The sequence below is a fragment of the Mobula birostris genome, chromosome 10, assembly GCF_030028105.1.
Source record: "Mobula birostris isolate sMobBir1 chromosome 10, sMobBir1.hap1, whole genome shotgun sequence".
NCBI classification, from domain to species: Eukaryota; Metazoa; Chordata; class Chondrichthyes; order Myliobatiformes; family Myliobatidae; genus Mobula; species Mobula birostris.
In genome coordinates, this window is record NC_092379.1 from 148461706 (window position 1) to 148488360 (window position 26655).

General features: G+C 44.7%; 1 protein-coding gene across 4 annotated transcripts in view; it reads left to right on the forward strand.

Moving 5' to 3' along the window:
• gpc4 (glypican 4) overlaps positions 1 to 26655 on the forward strand; it is a 183150-nt gene that overhangs the window by 98363 nt on the left and 58132 nt on the right. For all 4 annotated transcript variants that reach the window (XM_072271108.1, XM_072271109.1, XM_072271110.1 and 1 more), the window contains 2 exons: positions 3718 to 3848; positions 13695 to 13838. In XM_072271108.1, the coding sequence (XP_072127209.1) occupies positions 3718 to 3848; positions 13695 to 13838 (275 nt within the window). The remainder of the gene's footprint in view (positions 1 to 3717; positions 3849 to 13694; positions 13839 to 26655) is intronic.

The window sequence follows — 26655 nt, forward strand, 5'->3', positions numbered from 1 at the left end:
TGGCTTCTTCCATTGAGCCAATGTCTAATCCAATTTACTACCTCTCCATGTATATCTAGCGACTGAATCTTCCTAGCTAACCTTCCATGCGGGACCTTGTCAAAGGCCTTACTGAAGTTCACGTAGACAACATCCACTGCCTTCCCTTCATCCACTTTCCTGGTAACCTCCTCGAAAAACTAATACATAGAAACATAGAAACATAGAAAATAGGTGCAGGAGTAGGCCATTCGGCCCTTCGAGCCTGCACCGCCATTTATTATGATCATGGCTGATCATCCAACTCAGAACACCACCCCAGCCTTCCCTCCATACCCTCTGACCCCCGTAGCCACAAGGGCCATATCTAACTCCCTCTTAAATATAGCCAATGAACTGGCCTCAACTGTTTCCTGTGGCAGAGAATTCCACAGATTCACCACTCTCTGTGTGAAGAAGTTTTTCCTAATCTCGGTCCTAAAAGGCTTCCCCTCTATCCTCAAACTGTGACCCCTTGTTCTGGACTTCCCCAACATCGGGAACAATCTTCCTACATCTAGCCTGTCCAATCCCTTTAGGATCTTATACGTTTCAATCAGATCCCCCCTCAATCTTCTAAATTCCAACGAGTACAAGCCCAGTTCATCCATTCTTTCTTCATATGAAAGTCCTGCCATCCCAGGAATTAATCTGGTGAACCTTCTCTGTACTCCCTCTATGGCAAGGATGTCTTTTCTCAGATTAGGGGACCAAAACTGCACACAATACTCCAGGTGCGGTCTCACCAAGGCCTTGTACAACTGCAGTAGTACCTCCCTGCTCCTGTACTCAAATCCTCTCGCTATAAATGCCAGCATACCATTCGCCTTTTTCACCGCCTGCTGTACCTGCATGCCCACTTTCAATGACTGGTGTATAATGACACCCAGGTCACGTTGCACCTCCCCTTTTCCTAATCGGCCACCATTCAGATAATAATCTGTTTTCCTATTTTTGCCACCAAAGTGGATAACTTCACATTTATCCACATTAAATTGCATCTGCCATGAATTTGCCCACTCACCCAACCTATCCAAGTCACCCTGCATCCTCTTAGCATCCTCCTCACAGCTAACAGTGCCACCCAGCTTCGTGTCATCCGCAAACTTGGAGATGCTGCATTTAATTCTCTCATCCAAGTCATTAATATATATTGTAAACAACTGGGGTCCCAGCACTGAGCATTGCGGTACCCCACTAGTCACCGCCTGCCATTCTGAAAAGGTCCCGTTTATTCCCACTCTTTGCTTCCGGTCTGCTAACCAACTCTCCATCCACACCAATACCTTACCCCCAATACCGTGTGCTTTAAGTTTGCACACTAATCTCCTGTGTGGGACCTTGTCAAAAGCCTTCTGAAAATCCAAATATACCACATCCACTGGTTCTCCCCTATCCACTCTACTAGTTACATCCTCAAAAAATTCTATGAAATTCGTCAGACATGATTTTCCTTTCACAAATCCATGCTGACTTTGTCCGATTATTTCACCACTTTCCAAATAATAGATTTGTTAAACATGACCTGCCACGCACAAAGTCATGTTGACTCTCCCTAATAAGTCCCTGTCTATCCAAATACTTGTGGATCTTTGTACAGCAATAAGTTCAATCAAATGTTTCCGGTAGTTGTTGATCAGTCCGGCACATCAGCTTGAAGGAATTTTAGGGTGTTCATCCTTACAAAACTGCTTCAACTCTGGGATGTTGCTGGGCTTCCTTGCACGAACTGTTTGCTTCAGGTCCTTCCACAACATTTCTATAGGAATAAGGTCAGGACTTTGACTCGATCATTGCAAAACACGAATTTTCTTCTTATTAAACCATTCTATTGTGGATTTACTCTCGTCTTTTGGATCATTGTCTTGTTGTATTATCCAACTTCTATTAAACTTCAGGTGACGGACTGCTACCCTGACATTCTCCTGTAAAATATCTTGATACGATTTTGAATTTATTGTTCCCTCAACGATTGCAAGTTGTCTAGGCCCTGAGGTAGCAAAGTAGGCCCAAACCATGATGCTCCTTCCACCGTGCTTCACAGTTGGGATGATATTTTGGTGTTAGTGTGCAGTGCTCTTTTTCCCCGAAACATAGCAATGTGCATTTCTACCAAAATGTTCAACTTTTGTCTCATCTGTCCACAGAACATTGTCCCAGAAACATTGTAGAACATCCAGCTGGGCTTTTACAAACTTGAGACGTGCAGCAGTGTGTTTTTTTGGAGAGCAGTGGTTTTCTTGTGGTGTCCTTCCATGAACACCATTCTTGTTCAGTATTTTTCTTATAGTGGACACATGATTAGAAACTAGATATTTCTGCTGCTTCCCTTGGGGTCTTTTTCAGCTCCTTCGGCATTGCACATTGTGCTCTTGGTGTGAGTTCTGCAGGATGCTCACTCCTAGGCAGAGTAACAGTACCGAGTTTCCTCCATTCGTAGACAATTTCTCTATCTGTTGACTGATGAACATTCAGGTTTTTAGAAATGCTTTTGTAGCTTTTTTCAGCTTCATGCATCTCTACAATTCTTCTAAGGTGCTGTGAAAGTTGTTTTGATCAAGGCAGTGTACATAAACAGATCTTTCTTGAGAAGAACAGGCTCTGTCAGTAACCTGACTTTGGGTGTCTTTTTTTTATTGGGCAGGACATCTATCTCTGCAACCCACACTCCCAATCTCATCTCATTGATTGGAACACCTGACTCCAAGTAGCCTTTATAGAAGATATTACCCCAGAGGTTCACAAACTTTTTCCAACAAATACATGTAATATTGGACCATTTTTCTCAATAAATGAACAAGTTTTTTGTGTTATTTATTTAATAGGGTTTTAGGACGTGTGAAGATCTGATCACATTTTAGGTTATATTTATACAGAAATAGAGAAAATTGTGTAGGGTTCACAAACTTTCTAACACCACTGCAAATGGACCACGACTTCTGGGTGTTACAACTATAAAAACTGTTTAAAAAAGACAATGATGCCTTTGCTGGCCCCGTTGAAGCTACTGAATCCTAACGCAGTAATATCTTACCAGAAGGTTCTGTTCATTGCAATCTATGAGTGCGCATAGAGCAGATATTTCAAACTGGTTACAGGGATTGCAGTACCTAGGTTGGAGAAATTCAGGTTATTCTTTTGAGAGCAAAGTAGTAGATGGGAAATTTAACACAGATGTACAGGATTGTGATAGGTTCATCAAGCTTACAGATTTCAACCAAATTAATTCTTTTTCCTTTCTTTTAATGATGTAATTTTTAATCAGAATTTGCTGTAATCTTTCTATTTGTACTGCCTGCCATTTTGAGTATTTGTAGTATTTTCTGTTTTATTTCAAGTTCCACAATCTACGACGTTTTGTCTTAAGTTGTGAGGTTTATGTGAAATTAGGTTTCTATTAGCCAGATATAGGGGTAGGGGCTTGGAGATCTATAGAATTTTTTTAACGCTGAGATACTAATAACATAGAATTCTGTCTTTGAAGCAAAGCAAGACTGTTGACAATCAAAAGTATTGTTCAGCTGTCACAGTGTAGTGATGTAGTTACTGGTGGGTTGTTCAGCAGAGAGTCACAGTGCAGTATGATGTGGTTAGAGGTGGGTTGTTTAACGGAGAGGCTGTATAAACTTATTGTCTGTGTTGTGATTCATCAGCCTGTTTGAATAGTTTCTGTTCACCTCCATTTTTATAAAAAAATAGATTCAATGCTGATGGTTGCTGAGAGATTGGAGGGACCGTTCAACATTGAAGCAGTCATGGACCCCATTGATGTTAAGATTTCTGATGCAATCATGAACATGCAGGAGAACAGTATGCTGATCTCTCAAAAGGTATGAATGGGCTTCGTTGTCTCCCACTGTCCAACACAGAATTACAGCCAAGTAGGTATTTCCAGTATGCTTTTCAGAATCACATAGCTTGAAACTCTGTAGTCTGGCATTGTGTCCGCCAGTTCCTGTGGTCTGACATGTTTTGAATCTGCAATGCAGATCTACACTAATTAATTATAAGATCTAAAACTAAGCTCTATACTGATTTGTACCTAATTAACCAACCAACGCAAGTTTTGTGATCTCAGCTGACACCATTTGCAACTAATGGAAACTTTGGTTTACAGACGGTTCTTGGAACCCTTATGTGATGCAGGGGAGTCAATATTTAAAAACAGTTGTCCCACTCAGGTAAGTGTGAGTCATGCATTTCAGAAAAGTAGACCAGGATAGGACTTTCACAGTGAATGACAGGGCTCTGGGAAGTGTTGCATAACAGAGAGTACAGGTATGTGGTTCTCTGAAAATGGTGTCACAGGTAGACAGGATGGGGAGAAGGCTTTTGGCATGCTGGCCTTCATTGTTCAGTGCAATGTGCATAGGAGTTGGGATGTTAAGTTGCAGTTGTAAAAGATGTTGGTGAGCTTGCATTTAGAATATTGTGTTCAGTTTTGGTCATCTTGCCTTTAAGCTGGGAAGAGTGCAGAGGAAATTTATTAGGGTGTTACTGGGTCTTGAGAGACTGAGTTATGAAACAATGTTGAACAAGGTGGAATTTTTTCATTGGAGTGTAGAAGAATGAGGAGTGACCTCATAGAATCATAAGGGACATAAATGCACAGTCTTTTTCCTTGGTTTGGGGAATCAGGAGCTAGAGGGCATACATTTAAGGTGAGAGGAGAGAGACTTGATTGGAACTTGAAGGATAACTTTTTCATCCAGACGGTGGTCCATCTATGGAACGAGCTGTCAGAGGCTGGTCGGTCTGTGGAACGAGAGGATGGTCAGTAACCAGAGAAATTGGTGGTAGGAAGCATTGCATTTACAATGCCATAAGATTGACTTCAACAGCACAAAACAACTGTTGATTGGAGTACCGTGCATTTGCAACAGAAGTGTTCCTGCACAGGTCCAGCAAAGAGCTTTAAAAACCCAGTCTCTATAAAAGAGAGGTACCGCCTAGCGGAGCGGTCATCGTGAGAGCAGTTGTCGTCAGAGTATTCTGAGGCAGAGTAGTAAGGCTTTGGCTCAACAAGTCTTTGGTGAGTACAGTCAGGGGCAAGGTAAGTAGGTAAGTTCATTCATTTCTTATTTAAATCTTGAGAGTATAGGAGGTATGTCTACAGAGCCAGTAATCTGTTCTGGGTGGCAGATGTGGGATTTCCAGCGTCCCTGATGGCCACATCTTCACCAGGTGCATTGAGATACAGGTCCTTAGAGACTGTTAGGGAACTGGAGCTGCAGCTTGATGAACTTCGGCTTGTTAGGGAAAATAAAGCAGTGATAGATAGGAGCTACAGGGAGGCAGTCACCTCAAGGATACAGGAGATAGATAAATGGATGACTCTCAGAAGAGGGAAGGGAGAACGTGGATAGTGGAGAGCACCCCTGTGGTCATCTCCCTTAACAATAAGCACTCCATTTTGAGTACTGTTGGGGGGGCCTACCTGGGTTAAGTCACAGCAGTCGTGCTTTTGTCACTGAGTCTGGCTCTAGCTCAGAAGGGTAGGTATATGAAGAGGATGGCAACAGTAATTGGGGACTCTATGTAGTCAGGGGGACAGGTACGATTCCGTGGTCACAAAAAGGAAACATGGATGGTAGTTTGCCTCCCAGGTGCCAGGTAGAATGGCGGAACAGACTCGATGGGCCAGATGGCCTACTCCTGCTCCAATTTCTTAAGTTCTTATTCAGTGAGAACAGCTCTGCCGGGCATAAGATCTATGCCACATGTGAAGGCCAGGAGTTGGACTTGGTTGTCAGAGGCTGTTAGAGGCGCACACCATGAAAAGCATTTGTTTAGCAGTGGGAGCTCGTCCCCACTACCACCCTTCGGCTATGACTACCTTAGGCGGGCCACTGGCACCTTAAAACCAGTTGCTCCGTGCAGATGGGGCTCATTATGGTAGCTCATCTAGGAGAGGGAAACTCCGATTACAAACCTCTGTTGCCTTGTGGCTATACCCAGTCACGGGAAAGGCTTCGGGAGTAAACCCCAAGGAAAAATCTGGAGTCGGAGTCCCAAAGGCGGCTGACTGCTGTACGCAGCACCGGCACGGCAACTCCTGCAATGCTGCTGGCATCAAACTGTACTGACTTTCGTCTTTCCTTTGGACTTGTCACCAGCATGGAGAGGGGGTCCCACTGCATGGACAACAGACGGATCTCCATATCAACTCTGCCCCGGCTTGCGCCCTGGAGAGGCCACTCCAGCATCTGTTGGGGTCATCTATTGCATCCGGTGCTCCCGGTGCGGCCTCCTCTACATCGGTGAAACCCGATGCAGATTGGGGGACCGCTTTGTCGAGCACCTCCGCTCTGTCCGCCACAGCAGACAGGAACCCCCGGCTGCCACCCACTTCAACTCTGCTTCAGATTCCCATTCAGATATGTCCATACATGGCCTCCTCTATGGCCATGATGAGGCTAAACTCAGGTTAGAGGAGCAACACCTCATATACCGTCTAGGTAGTTTCCAGCCCCTTGGTATGAACATAGAATTCTTCAACTTCCGGTAATTCCCTCCCCCTCCCTTCCCACATCCCAGTTTCACTCTGCCCCCTCCCCCATCTGCCTATCACCTCCCTCATGGTTCTGCCTCCTTCTACTACCCATTGTGTTTTCCCCTATTCCTCCTTCACCTTTCCTGCCTATCCCCTCCCTGCGTCCCCTCCCCCGCCCCTTTATCTTTCCCCTTACTGGTTTTTCACCTGGAACCTACCAGCCTTCTCCTTCCCACCCTCCCCCCACCTTCTTTATAGGGCCTCTGCCCCTTCCCCCTACAGTCCTGACGAAGGGTTCCGGCCCGAAACATTGACTGATTGTTTCCACAGATGCTGCCCAACCTGCTGTGTTCCTCCAGCGTGTTGTGAGTGTTGCTTTGATGCCAGCATCTGCAGAATATTTTGTGTTTTCCTTCTGAGTATTGTTGGCAAAGTCTTTGCTCGTGTAGCTCTGGCACGTCTACAAACTGACAGAACGGGTCTACCCTGAGTCCCAATGTAGTTTTTGCGCAAGGAGGTCAACTGTCGGAGAAGTGCAGGGAACAACAGAAACCCCTCTATGTCGCTTTCATCGACTTGACAAAGGCATTCGACCTTGTCAGCAGGGATGGGCTCTTTCAGATTCTCCTCAAGATCGGCTGTCCCGCGAGACTCCAAAGTATCATCAAGTCATTCCATGACGATATGAGGGCTACTGTTCAGTACGATGGCAGCTCATCAGAACATAGAATAGTACAGCACAGTACCTTAGATTCCTCCATATACCTGTCCAGTAGCCTCTTAAACTTCACTAGTGTATCTGCCTCCACCACTGACTCGGGCAGTGCATTCCACACACCAACCAGTCTCTTGAGTAAAAAACCTTCCTCTAATATCCCCCTTGAACTTCCCACCCCTTACCTTAAAGCCATGTCCTCTTGTATTGAGCAGTGGTGCCCTGGGGAAGAGGTGCTGGCTACCCACTCTATCTATTCCTCTTAATATCTTGTATACCTCTATAATGTCTCCTCTGATCCTCCTCCTCTCCAAAGAGTAAAGCCCTAGCTCCCTTCATCTCTGATTAAGAACCCTTTGCTATTCGTAGTGGAGTTAAACAAGGATGCGTGTTGGCCCCAACATTATTTGGCATCTTCTTCTCTCTGTTACTTTTATTGAAGTAAGTGTTTGGGACGTTGACAGAAGGCATCTACATGCACACCAGGTCTGATGGGTGGCTGTTCAACCCTGCGCGCCTGAGAGCACGAACAAAGGCGCAAAAGACCTTAATACGTGACATGCTCTTTGCCAATGACGCTGCTATAACCTCGCACACCAAAGAGCAACTACAAACTCTCATGGACCACTTCTCTAAGGCATGCAAGGACTTCGGGCTTACCATCAGCCTAAAGAAAACAAATGTCCTTGCCCAGAACATAGTGGAGACACTGGTCATTACCATTGACAATTACGACCTAGAAGCGGTCCACGAGTTCACATACTTGGGGTCGACCATTAGTGACACTCTCTCCCTCGATGCTGAAATCAATAGGCGTATCGGCAAAGCAGCATCGATCCTTGCTTGGCTCTTCTCGCGGGTCTGGGAGAATCCGAAGCTCGCTACAAAGACCAAGACTGCCATGTACATTGCATGCGTTACCAGCACCCTCCTGTATGATAGCGAGACTTGGACCATCTACTCCAAACAGGAGAGGAAGCTCAATAGTTTTTACCTGCGCAGCCTTCAGCGCATCCTCGGCATCACCTGGAGAGACAAAGTCCCAAACTCTGAGGTCCTCTTCCGCGCTGCACTTCTCGCAATGTTCACGCTTTTAAGACAACACAGACTGCGCTGGCTGGACCATGTCCGTCGTTTGAAGCATGGTAGACTGCCAAAGGAGATCCTCTGTGGAGAACTAGCAACAGGCAAGAGGAACGTTGGTAGACCCCAGCTTCGCTTCAAGGACCTCTGCAAGCGCGACATGAAAGCCTTAAAAATCAACACAGAGTGCTGGGAGGATACAGCAGATGACCGCAACAAATGGCGAGGTACTCTTCAGCAACACCTAGAGCAAGGCGAAAGAGTGATCCTGAGTCAGTTTGAGGAACAGAGAGCTAAACGGAGGGCACAGCGGACAGCGGACAACAATTCCACAATGCCCTACACATGCAGCAACTGTGGCAGAGCCTACCATTCCACAATCAGCCTCAATAGCCACAGTCGATGCTGCTCGACAAACCAGTGACTACCAGAGGTGCGGTACCCATGGTCGACCACGACCGACAGAGGACACACACATGTTCTTATTAATGAAAATACAAAAAAGGTGCAAAGGGACTTGCAGGTTGAGTCTGTGGTGAGGAAGGCAAATGGATGTCATGAATGTCAGCCAGCAGAGAGCGGGAAGAGTTTAAAGAGAAGACCGCCATATACAGCGGGCAGTGTTTGGAGCTGGCAGTGGAGTGAGGGTGTAGCAGAGTGAGAAGGCTTTGGCTCAAAAGGGGTTTTGGCGAAGAACTGATTCGCAGAGACTCACAGATAACAGTCTTTGAGCTCCCCAGCGGGCTCTTCCCTTTCTCCCGTGGTCCTCCTGCTAATATCGGTTGCTCTGATATGGCAGGTGAGCTCAGACCCGTGCCATGCTCCTCCTGTGCCATGTGAGAACTCAGGGAGGCTGACAGTGTCCCTGAAGACTACGTGTGCAGGAAGTGTGTCCAGCTGCAGCTCCTGACAGACCGCATGGTGGCGGCACTGGAGCTGCACGTGGACTCACTTTGGAGCATCCGAGATGCTGAGAATATTGTGAATAGCACATTTAGTGAGTTGGTCACACCGCAGTTTAAGGATTTAAGGAAAGATAGGGAATGGGTGACCAACAGGAATAGTAGTAGCAGGAAGGTAGTACAGGATTCTCCTGTGGTCATCTCCTTCAAAAGCAGATATACCGCTTTGGAGTTTGTTGGGGGAGATGGCTCATCAAGTGAGGGCAGCAGTAGCCAGGATCATGGCACCGTGGGTGGCTCTGCTGTGCACAAGGGCAAGAAAAGAGTGGCGGAGCTCTTGTGGTAGGGGATTCCATGGTAAGGGGAATAGAGAGGAGTTTCTGTGGCCGCAAACGGGACTCCCGTGTGGTGTGTTGTCTCCCTGGTGCAAGGGTCAGAGATGTCTTGGGGAGGCTGCAAGAGGGTGAGCAGCCAGCTGTCGTGGTGCATGTAGGTACTTACGATATAGGAAGAAAGCAGGATGAGGTCCTACAAGCTGAATTTAGGGAGCTAGGAGATAAATTAAAGAGTAGGGCCTCAAAGGTAATCATTTCAGGATTATTACCGGTGCCACGTGCTAGCCAGAGTTGGAATAGCAGGATAGCTAGAATGAATATGTGGCTTGAGTGGTGGTGCAGGAGGGAGGGTTTCGGGTTCTTGGGGCATTGGTACCGCTTCTGGGGGAGGTGGGACCAGTACCTCCGGACGGTCTACATCTGGGTAGGGCTAGAATCAATGTCTTAGGGAAATTGTCTGCTAGTGCTGTTGGGGAAGCCTTAAACTAATATGGCAGGGGAATGGGAGTCCACACAGAAAAGAAGAGGGAAGTGATGCAGAGACCAAAGCTAGAGTTAGTGAAGAAAAAAGTAAGAGTAGAGTGCATAAAAGTGTAAGGGGTTTCTTCTTTTATGTTACTGCGTATGTTAATTAAAATGGCTTCTTTGTTATGTTAAATGCTGATAAAGTCTCTAGCTAGCAGTTTGCTTGGGTTATATTATTGATAACAGAACAAATGAACCAATGGGTGTCCATGTTATTCTTTCTTGGGGCGATATGCTGTCTCATATGGCTGGGAAACAGGGGTTTGGGGGAGGAGTTAGAGGAGAGACCGGGAGGACGACAGACGTACTGGGAGTGCTCTGGTTGATCACTCTGGGTGGTTCCGGGCTGCGAGTCGAAGGGGTCAGAGTGGATCGCAGAGGGAAGAAAGGAGGTCTGAGCTCCAACGTGTGCACAAAGAAATTGAACTTTGATAAGTCTGGTGCCTTTTCCATTCCTTTTTGTATTGTACCTCTATTAATCTCATAGACTTAGTAATATCTATAAAGTGTAATTGGTAAAACGTACATCGTGTGCTGGCTGATTATTGATGTTTGAAGCTGAATCAGGTGGCATTTGTACAGCGACCGACGTAACCAGGAGACAAGGTGGGCAGCGGACGGAGTTTCCCCTAGATAAATACAAGCCAATATAGCTGAGCGTTACAAAGGTAAAAAGCAAAAATGGCATAGGTTACTAGATTCTGCAAGTACAATGAGTATAAGGGCATTTTATCTAAATGCCCGTAGTATTAGAGACAAGGTTAGTGACTTGTGGCACAGATCAGTACCAAGACATATGATTTAGTGGCCATTACAGAAACCTGGTTGCAAGGTGGAGATGACTGGGAATTAAATATCCAAAGGTATCAAGTAATATGGAAAGATAGGCAGGAAGGCAGAGGAGGTCGGGTGGCGCTCTTGATTGGGGATGAGATCAGGATGATTGTGAGAGACGATATGAGATCTATGGAGCAGAATGTTGAGTCCATCTAGGTACAGATTAAGAATAGTAAAGGGAAAAAAATCACTGTCTATAGGTCACTTAATAAAGATATTGCAGTGGCAGAGGCGATTAACCAAGAAATCACTGAGGCTTGTAAGAACGGAACAGCAGTTGTCATGGGGGATTTTAACTTCCACATAGACTGGGTGAATCAGGTTAGTCAAGGAAGTCTTGAGGAGGACTTCATAGAATGCATCTGTGATGGCTTTCTTGAGCAGCATGTTAGTGAACCTACAAAGGAAAATACTATCTTAGATCTAGTCCTGTGCAATGAGACAGATAAGATTACTGATCTTGTAGTCAGGGATTCTCTTGGAAAGAGTGATTATAGTATGACTGAATTTCGCATTCAGATGGAGGATGAAATAGTTTGATCTAAAACTGCTGTATTATGCTTGAACAAGGGAGACTACTATGGGATGAGGGAGGAGTTGGCTAATGTGGATTGGGAGCACAGGCTATTTGATAGGACAGTTGAGGAATAGTGGAATACTTTCAAAGAGATTTTTCACAGTGCTCAACAAAAGTATATTCCAGTCAAAAGTAAGGACAGTAAGTGTGGAGAGAGCCAGCCTTGGATAACTAAGGAAATAAAAGATAGTATCAAATTAAAAGCTCATGTGTACAATGTCGCTAAGAGTAGTGGGAGACTGGAGGATTGGGAAAACTTTAAAAAGCAACAAAGAACAACTAAACAAGAAATAAGGAAAGGGAAGATAGAGTATGAAAGTAAATGAGCACAAAATATAAAAACAGATAGCAAAAGTTTTTATAAATATATAAAGCGGAGAAGAGGGTGGCTAAAGTCAACATAGGTCCCCTGGAAGACGAGAAGGGGAAATTGATATTGGGTGATAAGGAAATGGCTGAGGCATTGAACGACTATTTTGTGTCGGTCTTCACAGTGGAAGACACGTCTAATATGCCAAAGAAGGATGTTATCTATGAAATTGGAGGTGGGGACCTTGATAAAATCACTGTTACTAAAGAGATAGTGATGAGCAAACTAGAGGGCCAAAAGGTAGATAAGTCCTCCTGGTCCTGATGGGATGCATCCCAGGGTACTGAAGGAATTGGCGGAGGTGCTGAAGGAATTGGCAGACACGTTGGTAACCATTTATCAAAACTCTCTAGACTCTGGACAGGTCCCAGCGGATTGGAAGACAGCAAATGTCACACCACTTTTTAAAAAAGAATGAAGGCAAAATACGGGCAACTATAGGCCAGTTAGCTTAATGTCTGTAATCGGGAAAACGCTTGAAACTGTCATTAAGGAAGAAATAGCGAAATATTTAGAAAGGAGTGGTTCCGTTAGACAGGCTCAGCATGGATTCAGAAAGGGCAGGTCCTGTTTGACAAACTTACTGGAGTTCTTTGAGGACATAATGAGTGCAGTTGATAGAGGGGAACAGGTGGATGTTGTATATTTGGATTTCCAGAAGGCGTTCGATAAGGTGCAGCACAAGAGACTTATAAATAAGATACGGGTGCACGGAGTCAGAGAAAATGTATTGGCATGGGTAGTGGATTGGTTAACCAATAGAAGGCAGAGAGTTGGTATAAATGGGTGTTTCTCTGGTTGGCAGTCAGTGGTGAGTGGGGTGCTGCAGGGGTCGGTGCTGGGCCCACAGCTGTTTACCATTTACATTGATGATTTGGAAGAGGGGACTGAGTGTAACGTAGTAAAGTTTTCTGATGACACTAAACTGAATGGAAAAGTAAATTGTACAGAGGATGTGCAGAGTCTACAGAGGGATATAGATAGGTTAAGTCAGTGGGGCAAAGTCTGGCAGATGGAATACAACGTTGGTAAATGTGAGATCATCCACTTTGAGAATAATAGAGGAGCAGTTTATTATTTAAATGGTGAAAGATTGCAGCATGCTGTTGTGCAGAGGGACTTGTTTGTTCATGAATCACAAAAAATTGGCTTGCAGGTACAATAGGTTATTAAGAAGGCAAACAGAATGTTGGCCTCCATTGCTAGAGGGATTGAATTCAAGAGCAGGGAGGTCATGCTGCAACTATACAGGGTACTGGTGAGGCCGCACCTGGAGTACTATGTGCAGTTCTGGTCTCCATACTTGAGGAAGGATATACTGGCTTTGGAGGCAGTGCAGAGGAGGTTCACCAGGTTGATTCCAGGGATTAAGGGGTTAACCTATGAGGAGAGATTGAGTCGCCTGGGACTATACTCTCTGGAGTTCAGAAGAATGAGAGGGGATCTTATAGAAACATACACAATTTTGAAAGGAATAGATAAGATAGAAGGTAGGAAAGTTGTTTCCATTGGTAGGTGAGACTAGAACTAGGGGACATTGCCTCAAGATTTAGAGGAGAAGATTGCTTTTCCCAAAGAGTGGTGAATCTGTGGAATTCTCTGCCCAGGGAAGCAGTTGAGGCTTCCTCACTAAATATATTTAAGAAATAGTTAGATAGGTTTTTACATAGTAAGGGAATTAAGGGTTATGGGGGAAAGGCAGGTAGATGGAGCTGAGTTTATGGACAGATCAGCCATGATCTTATTGAATGGCAGGGCCGGATGACCTACTCCTGCTCCTAGTTCTTATGTTCTTATGACTGTTTATATTTAATTTATTATTTATTTTATTCATTCCAGGCATTTCAGGGCTGTGGAAAACCCAAGTCTCTACCTGTGAGCCGTTTGACTCGATCTGTAGCAGATGGGTTTAATCCAAGATTTCGCCCCTACAGTCCAGAGGAGCGTCCTACAACAGCAGCTGGCACAAGCCTTGACAGACTGGTAAGTTCCCAAATGTTGATTGCATGCAGTTGTATTTGCACACAACAGGTAGTCCTGTATCTAATGAATAACCAGTTGGTAACAGGATGGTTTCAGTTTTATGTAGTGAAATGAAAAATCGGGAAGAAAAGAATCCAATTAGGGTATTCAACTCCTTTGACTGCTTCTCACCATTTTACAATCAGATCAGCTGTGACTGAATGGGCGTCGGGCTTGAGGGACCTAATGGCCTGCTCCTGCTTCAAATTCATATGTTCATCTGTGACCGAACTCCACTGTGCTCATCTCTGTCACATATCCTTCAGGACCTTTGGAAAACAAAATATAATAAATGAAAGCCAAAAAAAAAAGGTCCTGTGAATCTTCTACACCTTTTCCAGCACAATGAAATCCTTATAGTCTGGGAACCAGAACTGCAGACACTGTTCTGGGTACAAGTCTCAACAATCAGCCTGGAGCGTGGATCAGCACTTGGAACTATCATGTGGTGGCCAGAGATTTGGATGGCTCAGGGACAGGAATAGTTACTTCAAGTGCCGGGTTTTAGATGTTTCAGAAAGGACAGGGAGGGAGGCAAAAGAGGTGGGTGGGGGCGTGGCATTGTCGACCGGAGATAGTGTCACGGCTGCAGAAAATGTGGACACCATGGAGGGATTGTCTAAGGAGTCTCTGTGGGTGGAGGTTAGGAACGGGAAGAGGTCAATAACTCTACTGGGTGTTTTTTATAGGCCGCCCAATAGTAACGGGGATATTGAGGAGCAGATAGGGAAACAGATCCTGGAAAGGTGTAATAATAACAGGGTTGTCGTGGTGGGAGATTTTAATTCCCCAAATATCGATTGGCATCTCGCTAGAACAAGGGGTTTAGATGGGGTGGAGTTTGTTAGGTGTGTTCAGGAAGGTTTCTTGACACAATATAGATAAGTTTACAATAGGAGAGACTGTACTTGATTTGGTATTGGGAAATGAACCTGGTCAGGTGTCAGATCTCTCAGTGGGAGAGCATTTTGGAGATAGTGATCATAATTCTATCTCATTTACAATAGCATTGTAACAGGAAGGAACAGACAAGTTCGAAAAATGTTTGATTGGGGTAAGGGGAATTATGAGGCTATCAGGCAGGAACTTGGAGGCTTAAGTTGGCAACAGATGTTCTCAGGGAATGGTACGGAAGAAATGTGGTAAATGTTCAGGGGGTATTTGTGTGGAGTTCTGCATAGGTACGTTCCAATGAGACAGGGAAGTTATGGTAGGGTACAGGAACCATGGTGTACAAAGGCTGTAGTAAATCTAGTCAAGAAGAAAAGAAAAGCTTACGAAAGGTTCAGAGAGCTAAGTAATGTTAGAGATCTAGGAGATTATAAGGCGAACAGGAAAGAGCTTAAGAAGGAAATTAGGAGAGCCAGAAGGGGCCATGAGAAGGCCTTGGCGGGCAGGATTAAGGAAAATCCCAAGGCATTCTACAACTATGTGAACAGCAAGAGGATAATACATGAAAGAATAGGACCAATCAAGTGTGACAGTGGGAAAGTGTGTATGAAACCAGAGGAATTAGTAGAGGTACGTAATGAGTATTTTACTTCAGTATTCACTATGGAAAAGGATCTTGGTGATTGTAGTGCTGCCTTGCAGCAGACTGAAAAGTTTGAACATGTAGATATTAAGAAAGAGGATGTGCTAGAGCTTTTGGAAAGCATCAAGTTGGATAAGTCGCCGGGACTGGATGAGATGTACCCCAGGCTACTGTGGGAGGCAAGGGAGGAGATTGCTGAACCTCTGGTGATGATCTTTGCATCATCATTGGGGACAGGAGAGGTTCCAGAGGATTGGAGAGTTGTGGATGTTGTTCCCTTATTTAAGAAAGGGCGCAGAGATAGCCCAGAAAATTATAGACCAGTGAGTCTTACTTCAGTGGTTGGTAATTTGATGGAGAAGATCCTGAGAGGCAGGATTTATGAACATTTGAAGAGGTATAGTATGATTAGGAATAGTCAGCATGGCTTTGTCAAGGGCAAGTCGTTCCTTACGAGCCTGATGAAATGTTTAGAGGATGTGACTAAACACATCGATGAAGGTAGAGCAGTAGATGTGGTGTATATGGATTTCAGCAAGGCATTTGATAAGGTACTCCATGCAAGGCTTATTGAGAAAGTAAGTAGGCATGGGATCCAAGGGGACATTGCTTTGTGAATCCTGAACTGGCTTAACCACAGAAGGCAAAATGTGGTTGTAGACGGGTCATATTCTGCATGGAGGTCCATGACCAGTAGTGTGCCTTAGGGATCTGTTCTGGGACCCTTGCTCTTCGTGATTTTTATAAATGACCTGGATGAGGAAGTGTAGGGATGGGTTTAGTAAGTTTGCTGATGACACAAAGGTTGGATAGTGTGGAGGGCTGTCAGAGGTTACAGCAGGACATTGATAGGATGCAAAACTGGGCTGAGAAGTGGCAGATGGAGTTCAACCCAGATAAGTGTGAAGTCCTTCATTTTGGTAGGTCAAATATGATGGGAGACTATAGTATTAATGGTAAGACTCTTGACAGTGTAGAAGATCAGAGAGGTCTTGGGGTCCAAGTCCATAGGACGCTCAAAGTAGCTGCGCAGGTTGACTGTGGTTAAGAAGGCATACAGTGTATTGGCCTTCATAAATCATGGATTTGAATTTAGGAGCTGAGAGGTAATGTTGCAGCTATATAGGACCCTGGTCAGACCCCACTTGGAGTACTGTGCTCAGTTCTGGTCGCCTCACTACAGGAAGGATGTGGAGGCCATAGAAAGGGTGCAGAGGAGATTTACAAGGATGTTGCTTGGATTGGGGAGCATGCCTTATGAGAATTGGTTGAGTGAACTCAGCCTTTTCTCCTTGGAGCAACGGAGGATGAGAGGTGACCTGATAAGAAGTGTATAAGATGATGAGAGGCACTGATCGTGTGGATAGTCAGAGGCTTTTTCCCAGGGCTGAAATGGCTGCCGCAAGAGGGCACAGGTTTAAGGTGCTTGGGAATAGGTACAGAGGAGATGTCAGGGTTATGTTTTTTACGCAGAGATTGGTGAGTGCATGGAATGGGCTGCCGTCAGCGGTGGTGGAGGCAGATATGATAGGGTCTTTTAAGAGACTTTTGAATAGGTACATGGAACTTAGAAAAATAGAGGGCTATGCCATCTGCCTTTTCCAGGGGAGGTAAAATATTCATTTAGTTCATCAGCCATCTCTTTGTCCCCTGTTACTTTTTCTCCTGCCTCATTTTACAGTGGTCCTATATCCACTCTCATTTCTCTTTTATTTTTAACATACTTGAAAAAACTTTTACTATTCCCTTTGGCATTATTTGCTAGCTTGCTTTCATATTTCATTTTTTCCCTTCTAATGATTTTTTTAGTTGCTGTCTGTAGGTTTTTAAAAACTTTACAATCCTCTATCTTCCCACTAATTTTTGCTTTGTTTTATTCCCTTTGTTTTGCTTTTACAATAGCTTTGACTTCACTTGTCAGCCATGGTTGTACTATTTTACCATTTAAGTTTTTCTTAATTCTTGAAATGTACATGTCCTGAACCTTCCCATTTTTTTCAGAAACACACGCTATTGCTGCTCTGTTAACATCCCTGCCAGCAGCTCCTTCCAATTTACTTTGGCCAACTCCTCTCTCATACCACTGTAATTTGCTTTACTCCACTGAAATACTACTACATCAGTAGTTGAACTCAATCATATTGTGATCACTAGTTCCTTAGGGTTCTCTTACCTTAAGCTCCCTAATCAACTCAGGTTCATTACATAACTCCCAATCCAGTATGGCTGATCCCCTAGTAGACTCAACAACAAACTGCTCTAAAAAGACACCTCTTAGGCATTCAACAAACTCACTCTTTTGAGATCTATTACCAACCCAATCAACCTGTGTGTGAAAATCTGCCATGACGACCATATCATTGCCCTTTTGACTTGCCTTTTCTGTTTCCTGTTGTAACCCATGGTCCACCATCCAGCCACTGTTGGGAGGCCTATATATAACTGCCATCAACGTCCTTTTACCCTTGCAATTTCTTAACTCATCCCACAAGGATTCAACATCTTCCGATCCTATGTCACATCTTTCTACTGATTTGATGCCTTTCTTTACTAGTAGAGCCACACCACCCCCTCTGCCTACCTTCCTATCCCTCTGATATAACGTGTAACCTTGGGCATTCAGCTCCCAATTACAACCATTCTTCATCCATGATTCAGTGATGGCCACAACATCATACCTGGCAATCTGTAATAGTGCAACAAGATCATCCACCTTATTTGTTATACTACACACATATAGATACAACACTTTGAATATCGTATTTGTTATCCTTTCTGATTCTGCATCCCTAATCTTTTGATACTCAGTCTGTTGGCTGCAACTAAGTCACATCACTTGCCTGCCCTTCCTGACATTCTGACTGCACGTTATCTTTACTTTTTTTTACCATCCCTCCTATCCTGAGTCTCTCACTCTGGTTTCCAACCCCTGCTGAATTAGTTTAAACCCTCCCTAACAGCTCGAACAAATCTCCCTGCGAGAATATTGGTCCCCCTTGGGTTCAGGTGCAACCTATCACTTTTGAATAAGTCATACCTCCTGCAGAAGAGATCCCGATGATGTAAGAACCTGAAGCCCTGCCCCGTGCACCAGCTTCTCAGCCACGCATTTATCTGCCAAATCATCCTGTTTCTACCCTCACTGGCGTGTTGCACAGACAGCAATCTAGAAATTACTACCCAGGAGGACCTGCTTCTCAGCTTTCTACCTAGCTATTTAAATTCTCTTTTCAGGACTTATTTGCTTTTCCTTCCTATGTCATTGGTACCAATATGTACCGAGACATCTGGCCGTTCCCCCTCCTTCTCCAAAATGTTGTGGATGTGATTTGAGACATCCCTGACCCTGGCAGCTGGGAGGTAACATGCCATCCGGTGTCCTGTTCATGTCCACTGAATCTCCTGTCTGTTCCCCCCTCCCTGTCGAGTCTCACTATCACTCCCTTCTTTTCTCTCTTTCCCTTCTGCACCATGGACCCATAGTCAGTATCTGTAACCTGATTGCTGTGACATTCTCCTGGGAGGTCATCCCCCACAAAAGTATCCAAAGTGGTATACTTCTTTTTGAGGGGAATGGCCACAGAGTTGCTCTGCTCTAACTGCCTATTTCCATTTCTTCTGATGGTCACCCAGCTACTCGCCTCCTGCAACCTTGGGGTGAGTACTTCCCTGTAACTCTGATCGATTATCTCCTCGCTCTCCTGTACAAGCTGAAGGTCATCCAGTTGCTGCATCAAATCCCTAACATAGTCTTCAAGGAGCTGCAGCCGGATGCACTTCATGCAGCTGTAGTTCCCTGGGAGACTCTGGGTCTCCCAGTTCTCCAACATCCAGCACAAAGAGCACAGCACAGCCATTTAAATGGTACAGTAAGAGAGGGGAAAAAACCAAAAGGAAACCTTAACAGACGCTTTACACAGAGCCGAAGCCTCTTCTGAGCCAAAGCCTGTTGCTTCTACTCTCGCCACTGGCCTACTCCTGACAATGACCGTTCGTCTTATCCCTTCTGTACTTTTATTTAGTTCGTAGAGCTCTGTTGACACTGCTGATAGGCCACATACAATGGACAAACACTCTCAAAGCTCCCTTTTTAAATAACCGCCGCCGACCTGCGAGAAATCCCTCTTGGTAAAGCTCTGTTGATGCCATTGATAGGCGTCGTGCAATGGACAAATGCCTGCGAAGCTCTTTTAAATGATCCCTGCCAACCTGCGAGAAACACCTCTTAAGTTAAACTAAATCTACCTGCACATGATTCAACTCCCTACCTTCCTAAAGGTCGTCACCACATTAATAATAATTAACAGTGGCTTTGCCGGTAATACTCAAGTCCAACAAATGAATTAAAATAAAACTAGTCTCTAGGTCCTTATACTCTCAAAACAGAACTTCTTTTATCCCATCAGAGACTACATTTTGTCTCAATGACTTCCTTTTCAAGCTGATTTGAAATGTCACCCTCAGCTTTGGCTAGCAGCTTAATCTGAGGGAAGACAGCTTCCAGGCCGGCTAAATCTTGTTTGAGTGGATGCTGCGTGATGTGATCCCCAGTTACAAATCAGTACCACAAAATAACAAACAGTACACAAAATGTGATTGAGATTTATAATTCTTAATTTAGCTACAGCTGTCCCCCGCTTTACGAACGTTTGCTTTACGGCACTTTGCTTTTACGAAAGACCTACATTAGTACCTGTTTTTGCTAACCGAAAGAGGATTTTCGCTTTTATGAAAAAAGACGCCTGCTTTAAACTTGTGTTTACCCGGAGAAAGACTACCATGACCGTGAAGCCTTGCACGGGCAGGTGTGTGTGCATGCGTGTACGTGCCGATTTTTTTCTACAAATTGATTTTGGCTAAATCTTCCTGATTCTGTTAAGTGAAACTACACTGTACATACATTATGTCTACTTTATATAGGCTGTGTATTTATCATATCATTCCTGCTTTTACTATTTGTTAGTATTATTTTAGGTTTTATGTGCTATTTGGTATGATTTGGTAGGTTATTTTTTGGGTCTGAGAACACTCAAAAATTTTTCCCATATAAATTAATTGTAATTGCTTCTTCGCTTTACGCCATTTCGGCTTACGAACGGTTTCATAGGAACGCTCTACCTTCGGATAGCGGGGGAAACCTGTATAGCATTAGTAAAAAAAAAAAAAATAGAAAGAGGGCCCATTTTAATGAAACAGTCTAATGCGCATGTTGGAGGTCACGATTTTCCCGTCTGTTCATTCTCCATCGATTTCCCCCGGGCGTCGTCGACTCCCAACCCCATTCCAAGTCCACTCTGTCCTGTAGTCTACGACTTCCCTGTTCTCTCTCCATCTTCCACCGAACAAAAGACCGCAAAACCTCCTCTTGGGCACACAAAAAAGAAAACCCCTCCTCTTATTGGACGCCGCACGTTCCAAAGCCCCCGTTATCTCTAGTCATAACCCAAACACTGCTGCTACAGAGAAACCATTACATTAGCAGTGAAACCTTTCTCAGTTGGTTACAGAAATGTGCCTCAGTAAGATGACAGGTAACTGGAGCAAATCTAAACTGCGTTCATAGGGGATGCTCTCAGATCAGTTGAATGACATTGGAATCTAACTTGCACTTAAATCCAAGAGCCATGGTTAATAGATTTGAAGAAAGTAACAACATTGCCAGTGTGATTGACAATGAAGAACATTCTATGCTGTAGGAAGAAATCAATGGAATGACTAGGGTTCCTGGAAGGATATGCACATTGTGTAGGCAGAAGGAATTAGTTTAGTTGGCCATTTGATTGCTAATTTAATTGGTTCGGCACAACATTGTGAGCCAAAGGGCCTGTTCCTCTGCTTTACTGTTTCATGTTCTAGGGAAGGCATACCTTAAAGAGACTTTGCAGTGGAAGAACAGCCACCAGATCAAGCTATTTTGCATCCAGATAGAATGCTTTCTATGGTCAATAGACAATAGGTGCAGAAGTAGACCATTCGGCCCTTCGAGCCTGCACCGCCATTCTGAGATCATGGCTGATCATCTACTATCAATACCTGGTTCCTGCCTTGTCCCCATAACCCTTGATTCCCCTATCCATAAGGTACCTATCTAGCTCCTTCTTGAAAGCATCCAGAGAATTGGCCTCCACTGCCCTCTGAGGCAGCGCGTTCCACACCTCCACAACTGTCTGGGAGAAGAAGTTCCTCCTCAACTCTGTCCTAAGTGACCTACCCCTTATTCTTAAACCATGCCCTCTGGTACTGGACTCTCTCAGCATCTGAAACATATTTCCTGCCTCTATCTTGTCCAATCCCTTAATAATCTTATATGTCTCAATCAGATCCCCTCTCAATCTCCTTAATTCCAGCATGTACAAGCCCAGTCTCTCTAACCTCTCTGCGTAAGACAGTCCGAACATCCCAGGAATTAACCTAGTGAACCTATGCTGCACCTCCTCCACAGCCAGGATGTCCTTCCTTAACCCTGGAGACCAAAACTGCACACAATATTCCAGGTGTGGTCTCACCAGGCCCCTGTACAAATGCAAAAGGATTTCCTTGTTCTTGTACTCAATTCCCTTTGAAATAAAGGCCAACATTGCATTAGCCTTCTTCACTGCCTGCTGCACTTGCTCATTCACCTTCAGAGACTGATGAACAAGTACTCCTAGATCACTTTGTATTTCACCCTTACCTAACTCCACACCGTTCAGATAATAATCTGCCTTCCTGTTCTTGCTCCCAAAGTGAATAACCTCACACTTATTCACATTAAATGCCATCTGCCAAGTTTCTGCCCACTCACCCAGCCTATCCAAGTCACCTTGAATTCTCCTAACATCCTCATCACATGTCACACTGCCACCCAGCTTAGTATTATCAGCAAACTTGCTGATGTCATTCACAACGCCTTCCTCTAAATCATTGACGTAAATTGTAAACAGCTGTGGTCCCAATACCGAGCCCTGTGGCACCCCACTAGTCACCACCTGCCATTCCGAGAAACACCCATTCACTGCTACCCTTTGCTTTCTATCTGCCAACCAGTTTTCTACCCATGTCAATATCCTCTCCCCAATGCCATGAGCTCTGATTTTACCCACCAATCTCCTATGTGGTACCTTATCAAATGCCTTCTGAAAGTCAAGGTACAGCACATCCACTGGATCTCCCACGTCTATATCCTGGTTACATCCTCGAAAAACTCCAATAGATTAGTCAAGCATGATTTGCCCTTGGTAAATCCATGCTGGCTCGGCCCAATCCTATCACTGCTATCAAGATATGCCGCTATTTCATCTTTAATAATGGACTCTAGCATCTTCCCCACTACTGATGTTAGGCTAACAGGGCGATAGTTCTCTGTTTTCTCCCTCTCTCCTTTCTTAAAAAATGGGATAACATTAGCCATTCGCTAACCCTCAGGAACTGATCCTGAATCTAAGGAACTCTGGAAAATGATCACCAATGCATCCGCAATTTCCAGAGCCACCTCCTTTAGACCCTAGGATGCAGACCATCTGGACCTGGGGATTTGTTAGCCTTCAGTCCCATCAGTCTACTCATCACCGTTTCTTTCCTAATGTCAATCTGTTTCAGTTCCTCTGTTACCCTATGTCCTTGGCCCATCCATACATCTGGGAGATTGCTTGTGTCTTCCCTAGTGAAGACAGATCCAAAGTACTTATTAAATTCGTCTGCCATTTCTCTGTTTCCCATAACAATTTCTCCCAATTCATTCTTCAAGGGCCCAACATTGTTCTTAACTATCTTCCTTCTCTTCACATACCTAAAAAAACTTTTGCTATCCTCCTTTATATTCCTAGCTAGCTTGCATTCATACCTCATTTTTTCTCCCCGTATTGCCTTTTTAGTTAAGTTCTGTTATTCCTTAAAAATTTCCCAATCATCCGTCTTCCCACTCGCCTTAGCTCTGTTATACTTCTTTTTTAATGCTATACTATCTCTCACTTCCTTTGTCAACCACTGTGGCCACTTTCCCCCCTTTGAATCCTTCCTTCTACGGGGGATGAACTGATTTTGCACCTTGTGCATTATTCCCAAGAATACCTGCCATTGCTGTTCCACTGTCTTTTCTGCTAGGATATCCAACCAGTCAACTTTGGCCAGCTCCTCCCTCATGGCTCCATAGTCTCCTTTGTTCAACTGCAATACTGACACTTCTAATCTGCCCTTATCCCTCTCAACTTGCAGATAAAAACTTATCTTATTATGGTCACTACCTCCTAATGGCTCCTTTACTTCAAGATCACTTACCGATTCCTGTTCATTGCACAACACTAAATCCAGAATAGCCTTATCCCTGGTCGGCTCTCGAAAAAGCTGCTCCAAAAATGCATCCCGTAGGCACTCTACAAACTCCTTATCCTGGGGTCCAGTACCAACCTGATTTTCCCAGTTCACCTGCATGTTGAAATCCCCCATAACTACTGCGACATTTCCTTTGCCACATGCTATTGTTAACTCCCTATTCAACTTGCACCCAATATCCATGCTACTGTTTGGGGGCCTGTAGATAACACCTATTAGGGTCTTTTTGCCCTTACTGTTCCTCAGTTCTATCCACACTGATTTACTTCTCCTGATTCTATGTTCCCCCCTTGCAAGGGACTGAATCTCATTCCTCACCAACAGGGCCACCCCACCCCCTCTGCCCACCTTTCTGTCCCTTCGCTAGCACGTATACCCTTGTACATTCAATTCCCAGGTCTGATCCCCCTACAGCCATGTCTCCGTTATCCCAACAACATCATAGTTACCCATTTGCACCTGAGCTTCAAGCTCACCCGCCTTATTTCTGACACTTGGTGCATTCAGATGTAGAATTTTTAACCCATTTCTCCTCTCTCTGTTTAAATCGCTGCCTATTGTGCATAACCCAGCTCCCCGAACTCTCACCGGGCTATACGCCCCTTGAGTTTTGTTGTCCTTCTTAAATTTACTTACTCTTTCTGCACATTTAACTCCATGCTCCGTCAGACCATCCCTCTGCACATGTATCCTCCTTATCACTCGTTCCGCCTCACCTTTCTCTACTTCACACTTAATATTCCGGAACCGTGTAGTCGCCACCTGTCCTTTATACTTCATCTCGCTATCTTCTCTCACATTCTGGATCCCTTCTCTGGATCAATTCTGGTCCATTGATAAATATTGGTAAGGCTTTTCTTGGCGATGCAATTGCTGTCAAATTGGCACAGGAGGCCTCACGCAGGTCCAGGAGTGAGAGATTTAAAAAAGGAGCTTTCGGGGATTTCAGCTTTTTTTGGCGGCACAGTCGTGATTCATTAGCAAGGGCAAATAAAAATAAGGCAGAGACAAGCAGAGCAGCTATTGTGTGAGTGGACCAGTGTTAGAGTAGAGAGGCTTCTGCTCATAAGGCTTTGATGAGAACAGGCTTAGGCGAGGGACATATATATTAACTTTCTGCATTTCTCATTCTTTGTCTGTTAGCACAGAGTTAGAATAGTAAGGATGGCTGCAGGGACTCCGTTGCGTTCTTTGTGTGAGATGTCGGAAATCTGGGAGTCTTCCAATCTTCTGGATGATCACATCTGCATCAGGTGCACTGAGCTGCAGCTCCTCAGAGAACATGTCAAGGAACTGGAGCTGCAGCTCGATGACCTTCGGTACAAATGGGAAAATGAGGAGGTGATAGGAACTAGTCACCCCTAGGTTACAGGAGTCAGAGTACTGGGTGACTGTCAGGAGAAGGAAGGAAAATGGGTAGCTGGTACAGAGTACCCTGTTGTGGTTCCCCTCAACAATAACTTGGATACTTTTGAGGGGGCAGGAGGGCAGCCACAGAGCCCAGGTCTCCAGCACTGAGCCTGGCGGTGTGGCTTAGAAGGTAAGTGGGGAGAAGAAGACTGTAGAACTGATAAGGGGATTCCATAGTTAGAGGAGTAGACACAAAATTTTGTAGAAACGATAGACGCCCAGATGGTATGTTGGCTCCCAGGTGCCAGAGCCAGCGACGTCTTGGATTGGGTCCACTGTATTCTAAAGGAGGAGAGTGAGCAGCTGGAACTCTTGGTACATTTTGGCATTATTAATGTAGGTAGGAAAAGCAAGGAGAACCTAAAAAGAGAATTTAGGGAGCGAGGTGGAATGCTGAAAAGCAGGACCTCCAGGGTAGTAATATCGGGATTGCTGTCTGTGTCACGCACCAGTGAGGGTAAGAGTAGGATGTTTTGGCAGATGAAGTCCTTTGCTGAGAAACTGGTGCAGGGGCAGAGTTTCAGAATTGGGGATCATTGGAATCTCTTCTGGGGAAGGTATGACCTGTACAAAAAAAAAGGGTTACATCTGAACTCAAGGGGGACCAATATCCTTGCAGGCATTTTTGCGAGAGCTGTACGGATGGTTTAAACTAATTTGACGGAGGAATGGGAACCGGAGTGATAGGGCTGTTGGTTTACAGGCTGAGGCAGTGAGAGTGTCAGGAAGGACAAGCAGATGGTAGGGCAAAATTGTAGTCAGTGTAGAGTGGCAGTGTAACAGGAGGACAAAATTGAAAAGGGTGTTGAATACAGTACCAAAGGTGTTATATTCAGGATTGAAGTTGTTATATTTGGATGCACGCAGTATATAGAATAAGGTAGAGAATCTTGTAGCACAGTTATATATTGGCAGGTATGATGTTGTGGGCGTTGCTGAGTCATGGCTGAAAGATGATTGTAGTTGGGAGCTTAACATAAGAACAGAAATAATAGGGCCTGGGGTAGACCATCTGGCCCATCAAGCCTGCTCTGCCATTCAGTAAGATCATAGTCGATCTGGCCATGGACTCATCTCCACTTACCTGTCTTTTCCCCATAATCTTTAACTCCCCTACTATGCAAAAATCTATCCAACCTTGTCTTAAAACATGTTTACTAAGGTAGCCTCCGCTGCTTCATTGGGCAGAGAATTCCACAGATCCACCACCCTCTGGAAAAACAGTTTCTGCTCTTCGAGAAACATAGAAACAGAGAAAACCTACAGCACAATATAGATCCTTGAGCTCACAATGCTGTACTGAAAATGTACTTACTGTAGGAATTACCTTGGGTTACCCATAGCCCTCTATTTTTCTAAGATCCATGTACCTATCAAAGAGTCGCTTAAAAGACCCTATTGTATCCGCCTCCACCACCGTTGCCAGCAGCCCACTCCACGCACTCACCACTCTCTGCATAAAAAAAAACTTACCCCTGACATCTCCTCTGTACATATTTCCAAGCACCTGAAAACTATGCCCTC